The following is an 18,240-nucleotide window of genomic DNA, read 5'->3' as shown; positions in this document are numbered from 1 at the left end:
ACGTTGCTGGAGATTGTGATCGGATGGGGACACTCCCTGACAGGAGAAGGAAGCAGAACCAGAGTTGTCCCTCTGCCTGGGTGGATGAGGCTTCTGTCAGGTGGGAAGAGAGACTGAATCCACTGTGGAGTGGGGGGCTCGGAATCCTTACTACTGTGGTGCGGGGCGGAGGAAGCGGGAGAAGGCCCCTTACAGCCACAGGCCATTTTGAGGCAATGGCCCTGCTTTTGATGAGTCAGCAGGTCCTGTGGGCATCCTCTGCCAGGAACAGTCCTTTAACAGATTGTCATTTGGAGTGTTTCCTCTGGGTTAGCCCTTATTCCTTTTATAATCTAAGACATTCCATTGTTTTAAGAGTGTCCCCTAAGTCATGTGAAAGCGTTCACATTGAACTGGCAGGGCCTGTGTTACGGAGTAGAACAGAGTATCTCCGATGTAAGGTAGAGGCAGGCCCAAGTTCCAGAGGCTTTACAAAAACAATGTGTAGTAGGAATAGGTTTTCCCTCGATCCAGACTAGATGAGACTCTGAGGTTTGCGGGAAGGGAATGAAGCCGCGATAAGACATTCCTGTGTAGGATTCTGTGTGTACGTAAGATTTCAGCTCATTTGGGTAACTACCAACGAGGACGACTGCTGGATCATGGGTAAGACTATGTTTAGTTTTGTAAGAAACTGCCAGACTCTTCCAAGGTAACTGTGTCGTTTTGCATTCCCACTAGCAGTGAGTGCGAGTTCCTGTAGCAGTTCCTTGGCAACACTGGGTGTTGTCAGTGTTTGGAATTTGAGCTGTTGTCCTAGGTGTTCACTGGCTATCTTGTTTGATTTTGCAGTTCCATAATGACCCAAGACGGTGAGCCTCTTTTTTATGTATTTATTTGTATCTGCGTATTGTCTTTGGTGAGATGTCTCTTTAGAGCTTTTGCCCAGTTTCTTAGGTGGTTTTCTTCCTGAATTTTAGGACAGGGATATAGGAAGGTTTAGTTTCGTTCTTAAACCTTGATGACATGAAAATAAATGGTGGGGTGATTTGTAAATTGCATTTTATTTTTTGAACAAAATAAAATTCAAAAGATATACAAGGGTATACGGTGAAGTCTGCTTCCCATCCTGTACGTTAGCCACTTAGTTCTCCTACTCAGGCAACCCTGTCACCAGTTTCCAGGTAAACCTCCAGTGATGTTTACTGTATAGATGAGCAAATATTTAATAGACATTTTCATTTCTTTTTAAATATAAATTATAGCATAACTCTACATGCTATTCTGTGCCATTTTTTCCCTTCTAATATATCCCAAAGATCATTTTATATCCATATATCGAATCCTCTCATTTTTTAAAATGTACAGTATAGATATATGAAATTTAACCTGCCCGTTACTGGTGAACAGGTGAATTGTTTTCAATCTTTTGCTATTGTAATGCTGAAATGAATTATCTTGTATAAATTTATGTCATTTTGTACATACACCAATTTCTCTAGGATAAATGGTCAGAGTATGTGCACTTGTAATTTATATCTAAAATTAAACTTGTAACAATAATTTATGTTTTCTTAGTTTACACCAGCAGCGCAAGTGTCCATTTTCCCATAGCCTCACTAACACAGCATATTAGCAATCTATTTGCCAATCTGACTGGTTTAAAAAAACTGCAGTGGTATTCTCTTAGGAGGTAGCATTTCATGTTTAAGACTTCTGGGGTTTCCTTTTCTGTGAATTGTCTTCGTATCCTAACCCCATTTGTCCCTCCCTTGTTATGCCTGTCTACTTATCTCTTCATATCAATCTTAAAGCAAATCCAAGACCTAGCCTCATAACATATGACCCTATTTCAGCATGCATCTCTTTCTTAAAAAGGACTTAAAAACCACCATTCCTAAAAATACTAACTTCTTGTCAAAAATAGCTTTCTGAAAAGTGATTTTTTAAGAAGTTTTATTTGAATCAGGATCTAAACAGCAGTCCTTACGTTGCAGTTGATTATTATGACTCTGCTCCAACATTTTTAAATAAAAAATTTTGAGCATAGAGAATAAATTATAAACATATGTACATCTACACCTAGATTCTACAAGTAATATTTTGTCATACTTTCTTCATCATATCTGTGCATCTATATCCGTCTTTTTTTCTCTCTTTTTTTTAAGGATTTTTATTTATTTACTTGAGAGAGAGACAGTGAGAGAGAGCACGAGAGGGGAGAAGGTCAGAGGGAGAAGCAGACTCCCGGAGCTGGGAGCCTGATGCGGGACTCGATCTCAGGACTCCGGGACCGGGACCTGAGCCGAAGGCAGTTGCTTAACCAACTGAGCCACCCAGGCACCCTGTCTTTTTTTCTTTTTTAAAGATTTTATTTATTTATCAGAGAGGGGGGAGAGAGTGAGCACAGGCAGACAGAGTGGCAGGCAGAGGCAGAGGGAGAAGCAGGCTCCCTGCTGAGCAAGGAGCCCGATGTGGGACTTGATCCCAGGACGCTGGGATCATGACCCGAGCTGAAGGCAGCTGCTTAACCAACTGAGCCACTCAGGCGTCCCATTTTTTCTTTATAGATATCAAAGTTGTAGACATACTTAACTCTTAAGCTTTTTGAAATACATACTGTAGAGTTTTTCCTTGAGGTGAAATTTATAGTGAACAAGTGTTAAGTGTACCTGTCACGTGATGAGTTTAATGTACAATTGTGTAACCTCTGGCAGGTTGTGGAACATGTCCATCACATCACAAGGTTTCTTCGCCCAGTAAAGTCCTGCACCTTTCCCATCCCCTCTTCCTGTTAGAATTTTTTTTTTTTTTTTGCCATAGATTAGTTGACCTATTCTAGAATTTTCATATAAATGGAATCATACAGTGTAAAGTTTAACTCAGCATGTTTTGAGAGTCATCTTTTTCAGCTTTTTGTTCCGTTTTCGTTGCCGAGTAGTATTCCATTATCGGAAACTACCACAGTTTAACCTTTCACTTAGATGAACAATTGATGGACAGTGGGCTGTTTCTAGTTTTGGCTCCTGTGAATAAAGTGGCTATGAACATTCTTATGCAAGCCTTTTTGTGGATCTACATTTTAATTTCTTCTGGGTAGTATTTAGTTGAATAACCTGAGTTGTAAGATAGATGTAGTTTTAAGTTTACTAGAAATTGACATACTTTTTTCTTAAGTGGTCATCCTATTTTGTAAAACCAACAATATGAGAGTTCCAGTAGATTATTTTTGGGAAAATTATAGTCTTTATAATATTAAACCTTTCTATCCAAGAACTCAAGATCTGTTTCCATTTTATTTGGGTATTAGTGTTCTAGAAAGTTTCATAATTTTCTGCATATCATAATTTTCTTGCATATTATTATTTAGTAAGCATAGCTAATGAGGTACATCTTCTATTTTTATCTACATATTTTTGTGAGATGTCTTTTTTTTAGTCCTTATAGCTATTAAAGCAAAATGTTGAAATAAAATTATTTTAGAACCAGACTTTTTTTTTTTTAAAGATTTATTTATTTATTTGACAGAGAGAGGTCACAAGTAGGCAGAGAGGCAGGCAGAGAGAGAGGAAGGGAAGCAGGCCCCCTGCTGAGAGCCCGATGCGGGACTCAATCCCAGGACCCTGAGATCATGACCTGAGCCGAAGGCAGCGGCTTAACCCACTGAGCCACCCAGGTGCCCTAGAACCAGACATTTAAATTATATCCTAATTGAAAAGAATTACAACCTAATATTTTTAAGGAAAATTTTAATTATCAACTAAAATAATTACATTAGTATTTATGTTATTCATTTTAAGTTTCTAATTATGGATTTCATGCCTTATAAGGAATATGTGTCAAATTTTTGCTAAGGAAACAGAAAGGCCTTGAGGATGAAGGTTAAACAAAGCTGCTGATGGCTTTCAGGAAATCAGGATTTGTAGGAGTTGCGGAAATGGCTGACTGTGATTCAGCTACATATTCACCACTGAAATGAAATAATTCACAGGAGGAATACCAGAAGCTTCCGGAAGCATCTTAAATCTAATGTTTGCCAAAGCACATGACATGCTTGCCAGTGGCAAGGAAAAATATTGTAGTTTCTGCTTCTCTCCCACTGTGCAAAGCTTGTGTGAGTCTCTCTTATAGGCAGAATGTAATGCAAAACCCTGCTGGCAGGGAATTCTGAGGAATCTAGTTCCTAGTCTTCTAGCCTTCGTGAATAAGACATTCTGGAAGGTGGAGACTAGGTCCACATCCTCACCGTTTGGTGCCAGCTTGCGATTTTAGCCATTCTGTGTGTAGTGGTTATTTAATTGTGGCTTTAATTTGCTGTTCATGACAACTGATAATGTTGAACCTTTTTTCTTAAGCTTCTTGGCCATATATATTTGTGGCCTAAAGAAGGCCACAAATACCTTCTTTAGTGAAAATGAAGTGCCTATTATTTCTTTTAACCTGTATGTTCCCCTTTCCATATCTTTTGCCCTTATTTGAAGAAATAAGATTAACCTGTAAAGGTCTCCATGAACTGAATTTTGTCAGTTGCCTTCCTATGATGTTTATTGACCACTTTTCTGTTGTGTTTGATTTTTTTTCTTAATAGGAGCCCTTTGTTCTTACAATGAGCTAACTAAATACCTTTCCCCTCAGCGCTTTGCCATTTTGTTTGCTAGTCATGGCAGAAAATATTTTTGTGTGGTATAATTTTTTTTTAAGGTTTAAAAAAATATATATTTATTTATTTATCAGAGAGAGAGCAGCAGCAGCAGCAGGCAGAGGGAGAAGCAGGCTCCCCATTGAGCAGGGAGCCTGATGTGGGACTCTTATCTTAGGACCCTAGGATCATGACCGGAGCCAAAGGCGGATGCTTAGCTCACTGAGCCACCCAGGTGTCCCTGCGTGGTGTAATTCTTATTTATTATTTTGGAGAGCATAGGAGTAGGGGAGGGGCAGCGGGAGAGGGAGAGAGAATCCCAAGCAGCCTCCATGTTGAACGTGGAGTGTGACACGGGTCTTGATCTCACGCCCCTGAAATCATGACCTGAGCAAATTCAGGAGCCAGGTGCTGAACCAGTTGAGCCATCCACGCACCCCTATGTGGTGCATCTCTTAAATCTCCCCTTTTATGGCTGCTAGGTTTTGTGTCAGGATCAGGCCATTGTAGTGAAATGCTTTTGAAAGTACTTGGGGAAGCCATGGAGCCAGTGTGGACTAGAATATGAATGGACTCAGTGAAACTCTCAAGGATCACTATGGTACATTTAAGAAAGTCTTTAAAGTGATCCAGACTGAATTTGAAGTCCGCAGGTGAAATTTCCCAAGTATTTTCAAAGACCTGTGATCCCAAAACATACCTGGTTCTAACTAACCTTTCTGCTACTTGACGATGGCATTTGATAATAAAGACCAAGAGTTAAGGACACACTGAGTTTTTCACAGTCTCTGATAGGCCGGCTGCGGTACTCCTTTATCTCTTGGTCTTGTCAAGAAAGCAAATGGGGGAATACAAGTTATACTGTTGGGCTAATTTTTAACCTGCTTTAAATTTTTAAGTTTTTTTTTTTTTTTTTAAGATTTTATTTATTTATTTGACAGAGATCACAAGTAGGCAGAAAAGCAGGCAGAGAGAGGAGGAAGCAGGCTCCCTGCTGAGCAGAGAGCCCCATGTGGGGCTCCATCCCAGGACCCTGGGATCATGACCTGAGCCAAAGGCAGAGACTTTAACCCACTGAGCCACCCAGGTGCTCCTAAGTTTTAAAGCTTTTAACTTTAAAAACTTTAACCTGCTTTTAATGAACTTTAAATTTATTTAAAGAATAAATTATTTTTGATAGACCTTATAATTGAATATGAATGATGCATTTGTGTCAAAAAGCAGCACCCCAAAATGGTAAGGCAATGTTGCTGCTTGGGGACTTCTATAGCTTTTCTTCTTTCTTTCTTTCTTTTTTTAAAGATTTTATTTATTTATTTGAAAGATGACATCACAAGTAGGCAGAGAGGCAGGCAGAGAGAGAGGGGGAAGCAGTCTCCCTGCTGAGCAGAGAGCCCAATGTGGGGCTCGATCCCAGGACTCTGAGCCAAAGGCAGAGGCTTTAACCCACTGAGCTACCCAGGTGTCCCTTCTATAGCTTTTCTGTCCTCTCTGCCTGTTGGAGGCCTGAGTGCTCCCTCTCTACCAAGCGTAATTAATAACTCTTAGGACTACGACATCCTCAGCAATGCTTACAACTGGTCACTGGCTCTGTTTTTTAAATAACTTTTTGTTTCAATATGCTGTCTTTGGATAAAATTTGACTTTTATTCGAGGTGTAGAAATTGTACATGCCAGATATTTAATTTCTGATTTGGTAGACTGACATGCATATAAAACTCTCTGTACAAAAGTAATGTGTTAACAAAATTAATTGTCCTCAGGGATGTTGAGAATAAAAGATTCAGTAATGTCCAAGAAATGTCTAAGAAGCCTTAAGATTTGACTTGAGGGACCATTAAGGGGGGATATATTAGGCTAAGTTATTTGAAAAGTGTTTTATTATAAATCAAAATTTGGTCACTTCTGAAATACAATTCTTTCAAAAGGGCCTACCTTTTCTGTTGAGCAAAGCTAAAATAAGGCTATAATAGTGACCCCAAGAACTACTTTAAAATCACTAGTTCATACCTGGGGTCCTTTCATAGAACGGTTAAATTCTCTTTTAAGAGTTTCATCATACATCTTTATTGACTTACACTGAGCTATAAATCTGACTTAAAATCCCCATTCTGAGGAAACTTCTATTTGGAAATAAACATTTAGGGAGTTAAGTTCCATTAAGTTTAGATCTTTGAGTATGAAAGTACCCTTTTTTTTATTTAAGGAAATTTTTTTTAGATTTTGCTTTTCCTTAGTAATCTCTCCACCCAATGTAGGGTGCAAATTCATACCCCTGAAATCAAGGGATGCGTGCCCCACTGACTGGACCAGCAAGGTACCCCTAAGTAAATCTCATTTCAGAGTAGTTTTAGGTATACAAAAATATTGGAAAAATGGATTTCCTACATGTAGCTCATCTAGTTTCACTATTGTTCACCTCTTACATTGTACAGTGTATTTGTCACAACTAATGTTAGTACGTTACCATGAACTAAATTCCACACTTCATTTAGATTTTTTTTTTAATCCATTACGTTTTATTTTGAGTATGTCCTGGATTCTTACCCTGCCCTGTTACATCAAGAGTATTAACATTTTGGACGAATCTCAACAGATCTAGAGAATTATCATCATTGGTCCAGGATACAGAAACTGTGACCTCCGAGAATTCTGGAAATCTCCAGGTCAGCCATATGCTGAGGGGATCAATGCGAAACGACCAGCAGCTTTCCCAGTGTATCTTAGTTCACTTAGATTTTATTGGCTTTTGCCTCCTGTCTTGTTCCAGGATACATTACATTTAATCATCATGTCTCTGTAACCTCTGACCTTGTTTCTGACGACCTCGACAATTTTAAGGAGTACTGACTGGTCAGGTATTTTGTAGAATGTCTTTCAGTGGAGTTTTGAGGTTTTTCTCATGGTTACAGTGGGGTTATAGGATTTGGTGAGGAAGAACACCAGGGTCCCATTTTCACTCATCTTATTAAAGATTCATGTTTGCAGCGTAACTCATCACTGACATCAATTTTGATCACCTGGCCAAGATAGGGTTTGCTGGGTGACTATACATTTCCTTTTTCCTTTTTCTATATTGTACTTTAAAAAAAAATTGTACTTTCTATATTGTGCAAGTTACTAAGCACAGCCCACATTCAAGAGGTGGAAAGTTAAGCTTCGTTTTGAAGAAATAGAAAATCGTTAGGGAATTTTCTGAGTAGATGTGCCACTTCTCCCTCACTTAATTAAAATCTTTTGTATTAATAGGAGCTCAGATATTTTGTACTTTGGCTTATAACCCTATTCTACATTATTTCGTTGCTCACACTTAAGCTTTGGCCACCGGGAGCTTTTTATTGGCCACTGTATCCCTTCAATGTCCTTGACCCCTTGGTTTTTATGCTACTTTCTCACTTTCTGGCATTACAAGATGTCCCAGATCTAGCATCAGCCATTTCTTCGAAAAGCCCTGGTTCCTTTTAATGGATAATGGTGTTAGAAACCAAGCTGTAGGGGCGCCTGGGTGGCTCAGTTAAGCGTCTGCCTTCAGTTCAGGTCATGATCCCAGGGTCCTGGTTTGGAGCCCGGCATGGGCTCCTTGCTCAGTGGGGAGCCTGCTTCTCCCTCTCCACCTGCCTGCCAGCCCCCTTGCTGTGCTGTCAAGTAAAATCTTAAAAAAAACCCAACAAAACAAACAAAAAAAAAACCCCAACACCCCAGCTTCGTTTTTTCTTTCACTCTCTTCTTTTTCTAAGATCTTATTTATTTGAAGGAGAGCGAGCGAGAGCCTGACCAGGGGGAAGGGAGAGGGAGAAGCAGGCTCCCTGCCGAACAGGGAGCCCGAGGCAGGACTGGAGCCCGATGCGGGACTCCATCCCAGGACCCCAGGATCATGACCTGAGCAGAAGGCAGACGTTTAACTGGCTGAGCCACCCAGGCACCCCAAGCTTTAGTTTCTAATTAAAGATTGGATATCGGGTTGTGCCCACTGCTTCTAGACCCCCTCAGCAGACAGAACTGTGGTAAACCATATTCATCTTCCCCAGCTGAATCTTCCCCCCCCTTCCCTCAAACCCCCGGCAACCACCATTCTACTGTGTCTGAATTCGGCCGCTCCAGGGACCTCACACAAATGGAGTCCTAGCTGTCCTGTGACGGGCTTGTTTCACTTGTAATGTCCTCAGAATTCATCTGTGTAGTAGTATGCGTCACAATTTCCTTCCTTTTTCAGGCTGAATACCCCATTGTATGTATCTGCCGCATTGTTTCTTCTTGGTGGACACTTGGGTTGCTTCCCCTTTTGGCTGTTGTAAATGCTGCTATGAACATAGTTGTATAAATATGTTTGGGTCCCTGCTTTCGCTTTTGGATGTAGCATACCCAGAAGGGGAACTGCTGTATTACCTGGTGATTTTAATTTCTTCAGGAACCGCCATACTGTTCGGCAGTGGCCGCACCCCTGCCAACAGCACACAGGAGTACCAGTTTCTCCACGATTCTGATGAAAGTCCAACCCATGTTTTTTTCATTATTGTTGTTGCCTGTGCTTTTGGTGTCTTATCCAATAAATTATTGCCAAATCTAATATGAATCTTTTCCTGTTTTTTTTCCCCCTAGCTCTGGTTCTAGCTCATTTGTTTAGATCTTTGAACAGTTTGGAGTTAATATTTGTATATGTTGTAGTAGAGGTCCCACTTTTTCCCCTTGCTTGTGGACATCCAATTTTCTCACCCAATTTGTTGAAAACACTGTCCTTCAAGTCCCTTCTGGTCTTGGCACCCTTCTCAAAAATCCTTAGACCATATATATAAAGGTGTATTTCTAAGCTCTCCTATTCCATTGGTCTAGGTCTTTAAGCCAGTACCATACTTTTTTAAAAAACCATACCGTTTTGATCACTGTAGCTTTGTACTAAGTTTTGACGTAAGAAATGAGACCTCCAACTTTGTTCTTTTTCAAGATTGTTTTGGCTATTTGGGTGTCCCCTGGGATTCCATATGAATTTAGCATAGGTGCTTTTATTTCTGCAAAAAATGTTGGGTTTTTGATAGGATCACATGGGATCTGTAGATGGTTTTGAGTAATATTGACATCTGAACAATATCGTCTTCCAATCCATAAACATGGTGTGTCCTCCCGTTTGTTGTGATCTTTAATTTCTTTAGGCAACGCTCTGTAGTCTTTAGCATAAAGATCTTTGCCTCTTTTATTCCTAAGAATGGTATTCTTGTTGGTGTACACTGTGAATACTGGAAAGCACAATTTTTAAGGAAGACAACTAACACGAAATCAAGGCATTCATGACTTGGTTTCCTTGCTTTTGTGGACCAGCTGCACCAAGAGATCTTTGGAGATTTGTCGGGGGGGGATAAAAAAAAAGAAAAAGCCTAAATAGCTTTGTGTGTTAAGTCACAATAAAAATCTCAAGTGGCTAATTACGTATTCTTCCTCACACCAGGTACTGAGTTGCCTCCTCTTTGCAATTTGATACAAAACTAGTTATAAAATAGCTTTTTGCTAATTTGGGATAATTCCCCACATTACCTGTAGCACCTAGAACAGCGCTGAGAACATGCAGATGGCCAAAAATAAGATGAGGAACACACACACACACACAGTTATTCCAAAGGGATAATAACAGTCAACAACCGAGGCTAGAATTATTAGATTTTATTTTTCCCTAGTACTTTTAAAAGCTCAGCTTCACCATGTAACAGGCCAGACTTTTGGAATAACAACTCTTTTCCAGGCTATAACCCTTTTGAGGCGAATTTGTCAAGTATAATGGTTCCAGGATATTTCCACCCCAGAATCTTAAACCAGTTACAGAATCCGCATCTTCTTAGGTCTTAATTGTAATTAATAACCTAGACACATGTAACATAATCAAAATAGCACATACCACTGTTTTTCTTCCCTTGTGGAAGGCACTTCCCCCAATTTTCGCCAAAGGGTTTGATATGAAGAGATGTTTTAAGAATCACACTTTCCAAAAAATCTACCAGTTCTAATTCTTGGCTCAGAAAGGTACCCCTTAGTCAAGAAAATAAATATTCTGAGCTAACTGATCTCAGCCACGGACAAATTAAAATTGTTTTACTTTACACCTGCCTAACCTTTGCTTTCAATACTTCCTATTTGCAAAACTCAAACCTTATCTTTAAAACACAGTTGTCCTTATGACTTGGGAGAGCAGGGAAGGCTTAGGAACGGAGCTGGCTTCTATTTTGCAGGAGGACATTCTGAAAAGGGCAGATACTGATTTCTGAAGTCATTAAGTGGAGAAATGGCAAATGTTCCTCTTACTCGGATACTGAAAACACTTGTAAGGCCAGGACCTTTCAGGTCCTGAAACTGTAATAAATTACATTGTTTTAAGTACATTCAAAATTTATATTACTCTATAATTTCTTTTCCCTGAGTTTGGGTTCACAGTTTGGTAGAGATACTTTAAAGAGGTAGTTCGTGGGGGTGAAGAGGAAACCGTTTATGTCTAGCAGCACCTGGGGATAATAGAAGACATCTAAATTTTGATCTGTTAACATTTATCTTTCCCCCTTGAATTTGCAAATGTAAAAGAAGGAGATGATCATTTTTTTTTTTTTTTAAATCTGTATGGACCCTCTCTCCTATTATGTCCATGCCAGTATTATCACTATTCATAAAAATAGCTCCTCCAAAGACATGCTAAAAAATAAAGCCTTCAAAGGTGGGATTGTTTAAGATTTAGAAGAGAGAGGCTCAGCTGAGTAACTTTTATTCATACAGTCATTAGGGTAACTGAGCAAACCTTCCAGCACCCCCAACCACTGCCTTTTCTCCCTGGACCCGGTTTATTTAAATCATTCCTATCAATGCTGGAGCTGACTCTTAAGTTCTGGGCTCTAGGAGATCCTGGCATCTAACATGGGTGCAGACACTGGTCCAGGTCTCGGCTTCCGGTCTTACGATGGGCTGGTGGAGTACTGTTTCATCAGATGCTCGTGGCAGGGATTGCAAACTCGCTCAGGCTTGATACTTGAAGGAAGAGGCAGTTCGTTTGTTGAGCAGGCATTACAGAAAGTCCCTCTGCAGTTCTTACACACATTCTGCGAGGAGATGAGGGAGGTTAGGTGGGTAACAGAAGTGCACGGCATACAGATACATGGGCTATAAATGGCCACATACGAGAGATGCGCAATGCCTCGTCCAGTATTGACTGAATGTTTGCTAAGTGCCAGATGGTATCTGACCAAGCACAGTCTGTCTACGAAGAAGCTTACCATCTCATTCTTAGATCTAAATGAGGAGAAGTAGTGCCACAGAATTCCAAAGAACATATAGTACACAAATAATGTATCTTTAGAATACTTTCATTCATTACACTCACTTTCGGGGGGCTAATTCCAAAATCAGTTTGGAAGTATCTAAGAATACTCCAAATGAGGCAGTGAGTGGCCAGGTGATGGGCCGGGTAGCCAGCCTAGGGTTAAAAATGTTGCTGAGTATGAACCCAAAGTACTTCCTGATACACTGATGCACTTAATGCTTTCCTGGAAAGCTCTATAAGCACATCCTTTGGGCTATCAGTGCGGCAGGAGCACAGCCCCCTGCATCCTCTTTATAGGGCAATCAGTCTATGAAGCATTTTGACTTTTTCGTGGTCACGCAATGGGGCAGCACGTGGGTCACTCCGGCAGTGTCACTGGAAAGGCTGTGACAGGGTGGTGCCCACAGAGCTCCAAGGGTCCCCGTATAAAGCCTGTGAAGGGTAATTGTCCCCGTTAATAATGCCACTTTCTCCCAAACAATTTGCCTTCCTGACAGTGCGGTAGAGGGAGGGGCCACTCTCATTTGAAAGCCCGAGAGGAACTTCCCTCTGACATACTGCCGTTATCCTGCACAGCTCAGAAAAGCCCGAATTAGATTAGCTGTTCCTTCATTTCGGGAAATATGTCTAGAATTCCAGTTCTAATTCTAGAGAGGCAGGTTCACCTTGATCGGATTCTGCTCACTTGAGACTAGGTCATATTATGACTTTGCTCGCTAAAAGGCAGCAAAGCAAGGTCACCAACGGCAGCGCGGAGGCTGCCGTCCAGAATCTGGGCACATTCCCTTCTCTCCTCCAAGCACTTGTTTCTTACAGTCATTTGTCCATTTTTGAGCATCGACAATGAAACGGGCACCGAATGCCGTGCTGGGGGCCAGCAGTGGCAGCAGGTCCAAGAGCCGCCATCGGACCACCCACCGGACACGAACGCTTCCTTCTCTCTGCCTCGGCCGAGCGCTCTGCCAGAGACCCCGCGGGCCCAAGGGGAAAGCACGTGGTTTGGTGGACAGGGCGCAGTGGCCTGGCAGAGGCCGATTCTCCAAGTCATCTGAATGTCAGAGAATCCCGCCCGCCCCAAACTATCTGATTTGTTCTAGGCAGGAGGAAGTATCAGAGGAGTATAGATTTAGGGGCCAAAGTCAGGCTACAGCCGGGCTTTGCCACTTACGACCTGAGGAACTTTGAGAAATGTGCCTAAAATCTCTGAGCCCAAGGTGCTTCGTCCATAAACTGATGACACAAAGGCGACAAGCTTTACGACAGGGACTTGGTCCATGCTGGTTCATTATTCTTTCTTGAGCACGGGAAATAGCACATTCCACACAATAGGCACTCAATAGACCTTTAGTTATAAGTTTATTTTTTAAATTACTTATATTTATTTTAATGGGGATTTAACTGATATGACTTACTATGGCTGGAAAAAAAACCCCATATTTTTTAAACAGGTATTTTATAAATGCTTGCTTGCTTTTGCTCTTCTCCCCACTCTGTACTCTACACAGCAAAGCCCCAAGTACTGAAAGGGCCATCCCTGTGAAGAACCCGTTTGGGCCTCCGCACTGTTACCTTGGTTCGGCCGCTGCCTTCCCGGCACAGCTGACACGTCTGTGGCTTCTCAGAGAGCAGCAGCTGATTCTAAACCACACATTGAGCGAGTTAGTGTCTCTTAGCCCAGAAACAGTAATACTTGCAGAATATTCATTTTTCTAATCACAAAATTAATAGAACCACACTACAAACTATCTGGAAACCAAAGAAACAAATTATATATGGTTCTAACTCCTTAACGCAGCCCTGGGAATCCCATCAATATTCTTGGAGCTCTTTTCATTTTTATAAAAAAGTAACATGATTTTATTTCTAAAAAGAAAATTCAAGGATACAAGTGTGAAGTAGTAAGTTAAAAAAAAAAAAAGCCCCATCTCTCTTGTCCTGCTGTATCATCAAGAAGGGAAGGCAGGAGGCTTTTTTGGTATCTCATGGACGACGGATGGGCGCAGTCATAGCCACACTTATCCTCTTTCTCTGCAGGCTGTCATAGCCTGTGTTACTTGCAAAGTATCTCACAACCATTTATATTTGTTTATTTCCAAGTGATCACTAAGTCTTTTTTATGGAAGGAAAAACTATGGGGGAAAGAGGTACAGTGAGCTCTCTTAGGTCCCACAGTATGGCAAAGAGACTTTCAAGTAAGAAGCGAGACCTGCGGTTTACTTAGTAAACGGCTCAGAGCTCTGCGACTTCAGGCAGGCGACAGTTTAGGCAAATGCACTTGTAAGAGTATTGTTACAAGGGGGAGCCCCTTGTATGCCTGTGTGCATTCACCGACTTTCCACGCTGCCTTTGTACAGCCAGGGACAGTACAGGTGACTACAGAATTCATTCGAGGTGTCTGAGAGCGGGGGGTGGGGTGGGGGGAGCCATTACCTGTTCATCCTCAGGGGGAGACGGCAGCCTACAATGGAAAATTAAAAACAGGAAAAAAACAGCAACTTATTATATTTCTATGTGAATCATTGCAAAAGCACAGGAAAAGCAGCACCACGGTTCTTTTACGTTGTTGACATAACTGTTAATCTTGACCTCCAAGGAGAGGAAATTTTGTGGCTAGATCTTATTAGCAGACTCTGATCCTTGACTTAAATTATAGTTCCTGCTTAAAAACAGACTTGGAGTTATACTGTATGTATGCTTCGTTTTCACTACCAAGAAAATAGTTTAGCCTTGTATCCCAGCCTGTAAAACTCCAATGGCCAATGCTATTCATTTTAGTATCTTTTATTATGATATTATAGAAATCTACCCAGTATATGTCCTGTATTAGTTCCTCTCTTCCAAATGTCCTTAAAATGTCAACTTTAGCAAATTAATCAGGGTAAGGGGAAGGAATGAGATTGTCACAGGAGTACCCATTCAGGCTGAACTATTTCTTCCTGAGGCCTAGCTAAGCTCACCCTCATTTTTCCAATTTGAAAACAGAATTTAAGAGGAGAAGCAGTTCTGGGGATAATACACCACAGATCCACAGTGGTTCTGATTCTCTTCCACCGAGGGGCAGTGTGACCACCAGTGTGACCAGGTGTCCAAGCTGTTCCTCGGACTTGAATCCCAAGAAACCTGGCCATGTTTTAGGATTGTTGCTCTGGCCAGGACAGGCTCTGGAAGCAGCTATTACATAGAGCAAAGGACTTCAACAAAGAAGACATGAGAAGCAGAAGCCGCTTAGGTGGGCCATCTTACTTCTCTGTGCTCCCCAGTTTTCTCTTCTGGAGAATTACATTTTTAAGGAGATAACGAATGTGAAACACACTATTTAAGCTGCAGGGCACTATATAGGTAGAAGATAGTGTCTTATATTCCCAGGGCTGAAATCAGATGCTTGCTTGTAAGGTCTCCTGATTGTAAATGACTTAGTTCTAGTCTGGAATGGGGCTGATTCTTGAAAGGCTCTTTTAAGCCCTCATTAATTTTACAGCCTTTCTAGTTCTTTTCTTTGGCCCATGCTGATCTGCAGGGTCATTTAAGGTTAGTCCTCAATCAGGCCATGTGCTCTTAGGGAGTAAACTTAAAGGCTTTGGAATCATTCTGGCCTTGGAGGTCAAGTACCTGCATAAGGAGTCTTTTTGTCTCCAGCAGTGACTTTGCTCAGGTGACACACTACCTCATTCTTTTTTTTTTTTTTAAAGATTTTATTTATTTATTTATTTGACAGATCACAAGTAGGCAGAGAGAGAGGCAGGTAGAGAGAGAGAGAAGGGAGGAAGCAGGCTCCCTGCTGAGCAGAGAGCCCAATGTGGGGCTCGATCCCAGGACCCTGGGATCATGACCTGAGCTGAAGGCAGAGGCCTTAACCCACTGAGCCACCCAGGCGCCCCCACACTACCTCATTCTTGAGGCATCAAAGCCTGGAGAGGGACAGCTGCCAAAATGTATGCAGTATAGTTCTCTCCAAGCCCCGCTATAGGATCTTTCTCATTACTAACCATGGCTGCTGCTGTTCTTATAACAGACTGATTCTGGAGCAGTTTTAGGTTCACAGCAAAACTGAGCAGAAGGTCCTGACATTCCGCATATGCCTCGTGGGCCCTTCCACCTCCCCCAACATCAACATTCCACAACCGGGGGGGTAAACGATGCGACAACGGATGAACCTACAGTAACACATCATAACTACTCAGTCTGCGGGCTGCATTAGGGCTCACTCTTGGTCTCGTACATTCTAGGGGTCTGGACAATTGGAGGACACGTATCTATCACCGCAGCCCCATGGAAGTGTTTTCGCGGTCCGAAAAAATCCATCATACCCCGAGCCCCTGGCAAGCACGGTCTCCATGGTTTTGGCTCTTCCAGAATGTTGTACAGTTGGATCGCCTTCATTTTTTAATGCAGGGGCACTGTGTAATATTTTGTTCTATTTCCACCTGCTAAAATAATTATTCAAAGGCAACTTCCTTGAATAATCCTATGGTTTTCATAGTGAGCAGATCAGATGAAAGAGTTAAGAAAAAGGCATCAAGTGAAGCTTTTGGAGACCCTTAAGAGAAAGGACATGAAGAAAATAAGAGGATTTACTGGAAACAGAGCTGCCTTTCACACAGCACGTGGGGGAAACAAGCCATACTGGAGCTCATTTAAGAACCTAAGAATTGGGGATGCCTGGGTGGCTCAGTTGCTTAAGCAGCTGCCTTCGGCTCAGGTCATGATCCCAGCGTCCTGGGATCGAGTCCCACATCGGGCTCCTTGCTCAGCAGGGAGCCTGCTTCTCCCTCTGCCTCTGCCTGCCACTCTGTCTGCCTGTGCTCGCTCTCTCTCCCTCTCTCTCTCTGACAAATAAATTAAAAAAAAAAAAAATCTTAAAACAAAAACAAAACCCAAAAAACCCAAGAATTGCTATGATTTGTACTTCGTTCTTCTGTGATACCAACCCAGTAAAGATGAGAAATGATCGCTGAAGCGATCATTTGAATTTGGGGATTAACCGGGGAAGAGTCAGAGGACAGCTCTGTCACCTTTCTTCTTGAAATGGACTAAGTGCGCGTGGGTTAGTATGTGTTCTCTGGTTGATTTATTCATTCCCCCTTCAAAATGTCTTTCTGGAGTGTTACTATTACAAGTCGTTGTCTGGTCTGTGCCACTGCCAGAATATATCAAACGCTCCCCCTTTGCGCCGCCCCAAACTAGCGTTCCTATCTTGGTTAGTACTTGATTAACAAACACCTGTGGCTTTCGTCCAGGGCCTCTTTTGGTTTAACATTTTCCTCTTGAATTTTGTGTTTCCCATCCTGCCAAAAGAAAATAGCCCAATCTATTAGTTATTCAGAACGCTCAACAGTGATGGTATTGCAGACATTTTCTTCTGAGCTTAGGTATATAAAGCTAAGCAGCTTTTTTTTCTTAGGGAAGGAATTTAACTTTCAAGATATTTTCCCTCATTCTTCACTCTAAGTAGTTTCTTAACAAATTATTCTGATAGCGTTTGCCACAAACAAAACTGTTTGGGTTTTCAGAGCAGATATTTTCCTTCTTAACTCTTGAGGTTCAATGAAAATTCAGAATATACTGGATTTATTTACGAAGTGAGCTCAAGGTATCAGTTCCTTCTTAGGGGATGTTAGTTCCTTCTGTAAATCTCTATCTGCCTCCACCCTCACTCCCAGCTGAGCTCTGGAAAACTGGGAAAACCGAGCCCCGCCATGTTCAGCAGACTGTAATCCTCTGGACACTCAAGCAGCTGCCATGATGTCCTGACAACTTACACGGCCTGTACAACCCGATGATACTTCCACTCTGAAGGACCAATGTCAAGTTCCAAACTGCGTTTCTACTAATGCTCGTACGCCATGCCTGGGCGGTTCTCAGTGACGAATTCTTTCTGTGGCGCACACACTGCTGTCTGTCTTGACCTGCTGCCCATCAGCCTCCAAAAATAGAATGTACGTTCTTAGACCACTCAAGTGTCAAGGAAAGGAGATTAGTGCAATATTTACACTCCTGGAACCCCGACTGCGGGGCAATGTAAGATTGAGAAACTCAAGGGCTCACTGGAAAAGCAGGTAAGATAGGCCAAGCATTTAAATAAATCTCTGCAAGCCCGGCTAAGGAGATTTTGTTTGCGAAACTCAACTAATAAAGATGGCGTGCTGCCAAAAACACAGTATTCTGCACACTGTAAAGGAGCAGTAATGAGTACTACCTAATAAATTTCTACTTACTATTATTTGCTACGCTCCAGCAAACTAGCATCTCTTTCTCTAAAAATGCTAAATAAGAAGCTAATACATTTGTCCTTTGTTATTTATAACATGAACCAAGAAGCTACTTTTCTCCC

The 18,240-nt window shown here is 41.6% G+C and overlaps 1 protein-coding gene across 6 annotated transcripts in view; it reads right to left on the bottom strand.

The window, feature by feature from the left end:
- Positions 1-10,255: 10,255 nt before the first annotated feature.
- RUFY3 (RUN and FYVE domain containing 3) overlaps positions 10,256-18,240 on the bottom strand; it is an 81,500-nt gene continuing 73,515 nt past the window's right edge. For 3 of the 6 annotated variants that reach the window (XM_059384965.1, XM_059384975.1, XM_059384993.1), the window contains 4 exons: positions 17,130-17,194; positions 14,340-14,367; positions 13,479-13,547; positions 10,256-11,688 (listed from right to left, as the gene is read on the bottom strand). In XM_059384965.1, the coding sequence (XP_059240948.1) occupies positions 11,545-11,688; positions 13,479-13,547; positions 14,340-14,367; positions 17,130-17,194 (306 nt within the window). In that variant the 3' untranslated portion in view covers positions 10,256-11,544. Of the gene's footprint in view, positions 11,689-13,478; positions 13,548-14,339; positions 14,368-17,129; positions 17,195-17,668; positions 17,831-18,240 lie in introns of those variants that run through there. The other 3 variants (XM_059384984.1, XM_059385006.1, XR_009401244.1) reach the window with 3 other exon arrangements.

Source organism: Mustela nigripes, chromosome 1 (genome assembly GCF_022355385.1).
Source record: "Mustela nigripes isolate SB6536 chromosome 1, MUSNIG.SB6536, whole genome shotgun sequence".
NCBI lineage: Eukaryota > Metazoa > Chordata > Mammalia > Carnivora > Mustelidae > Mustela > Mustela nigripes.
Note: the sequence above shows the minus strand (reverse complement) of the source record. Positions and strands in the feature narration are given on the sequence as shown.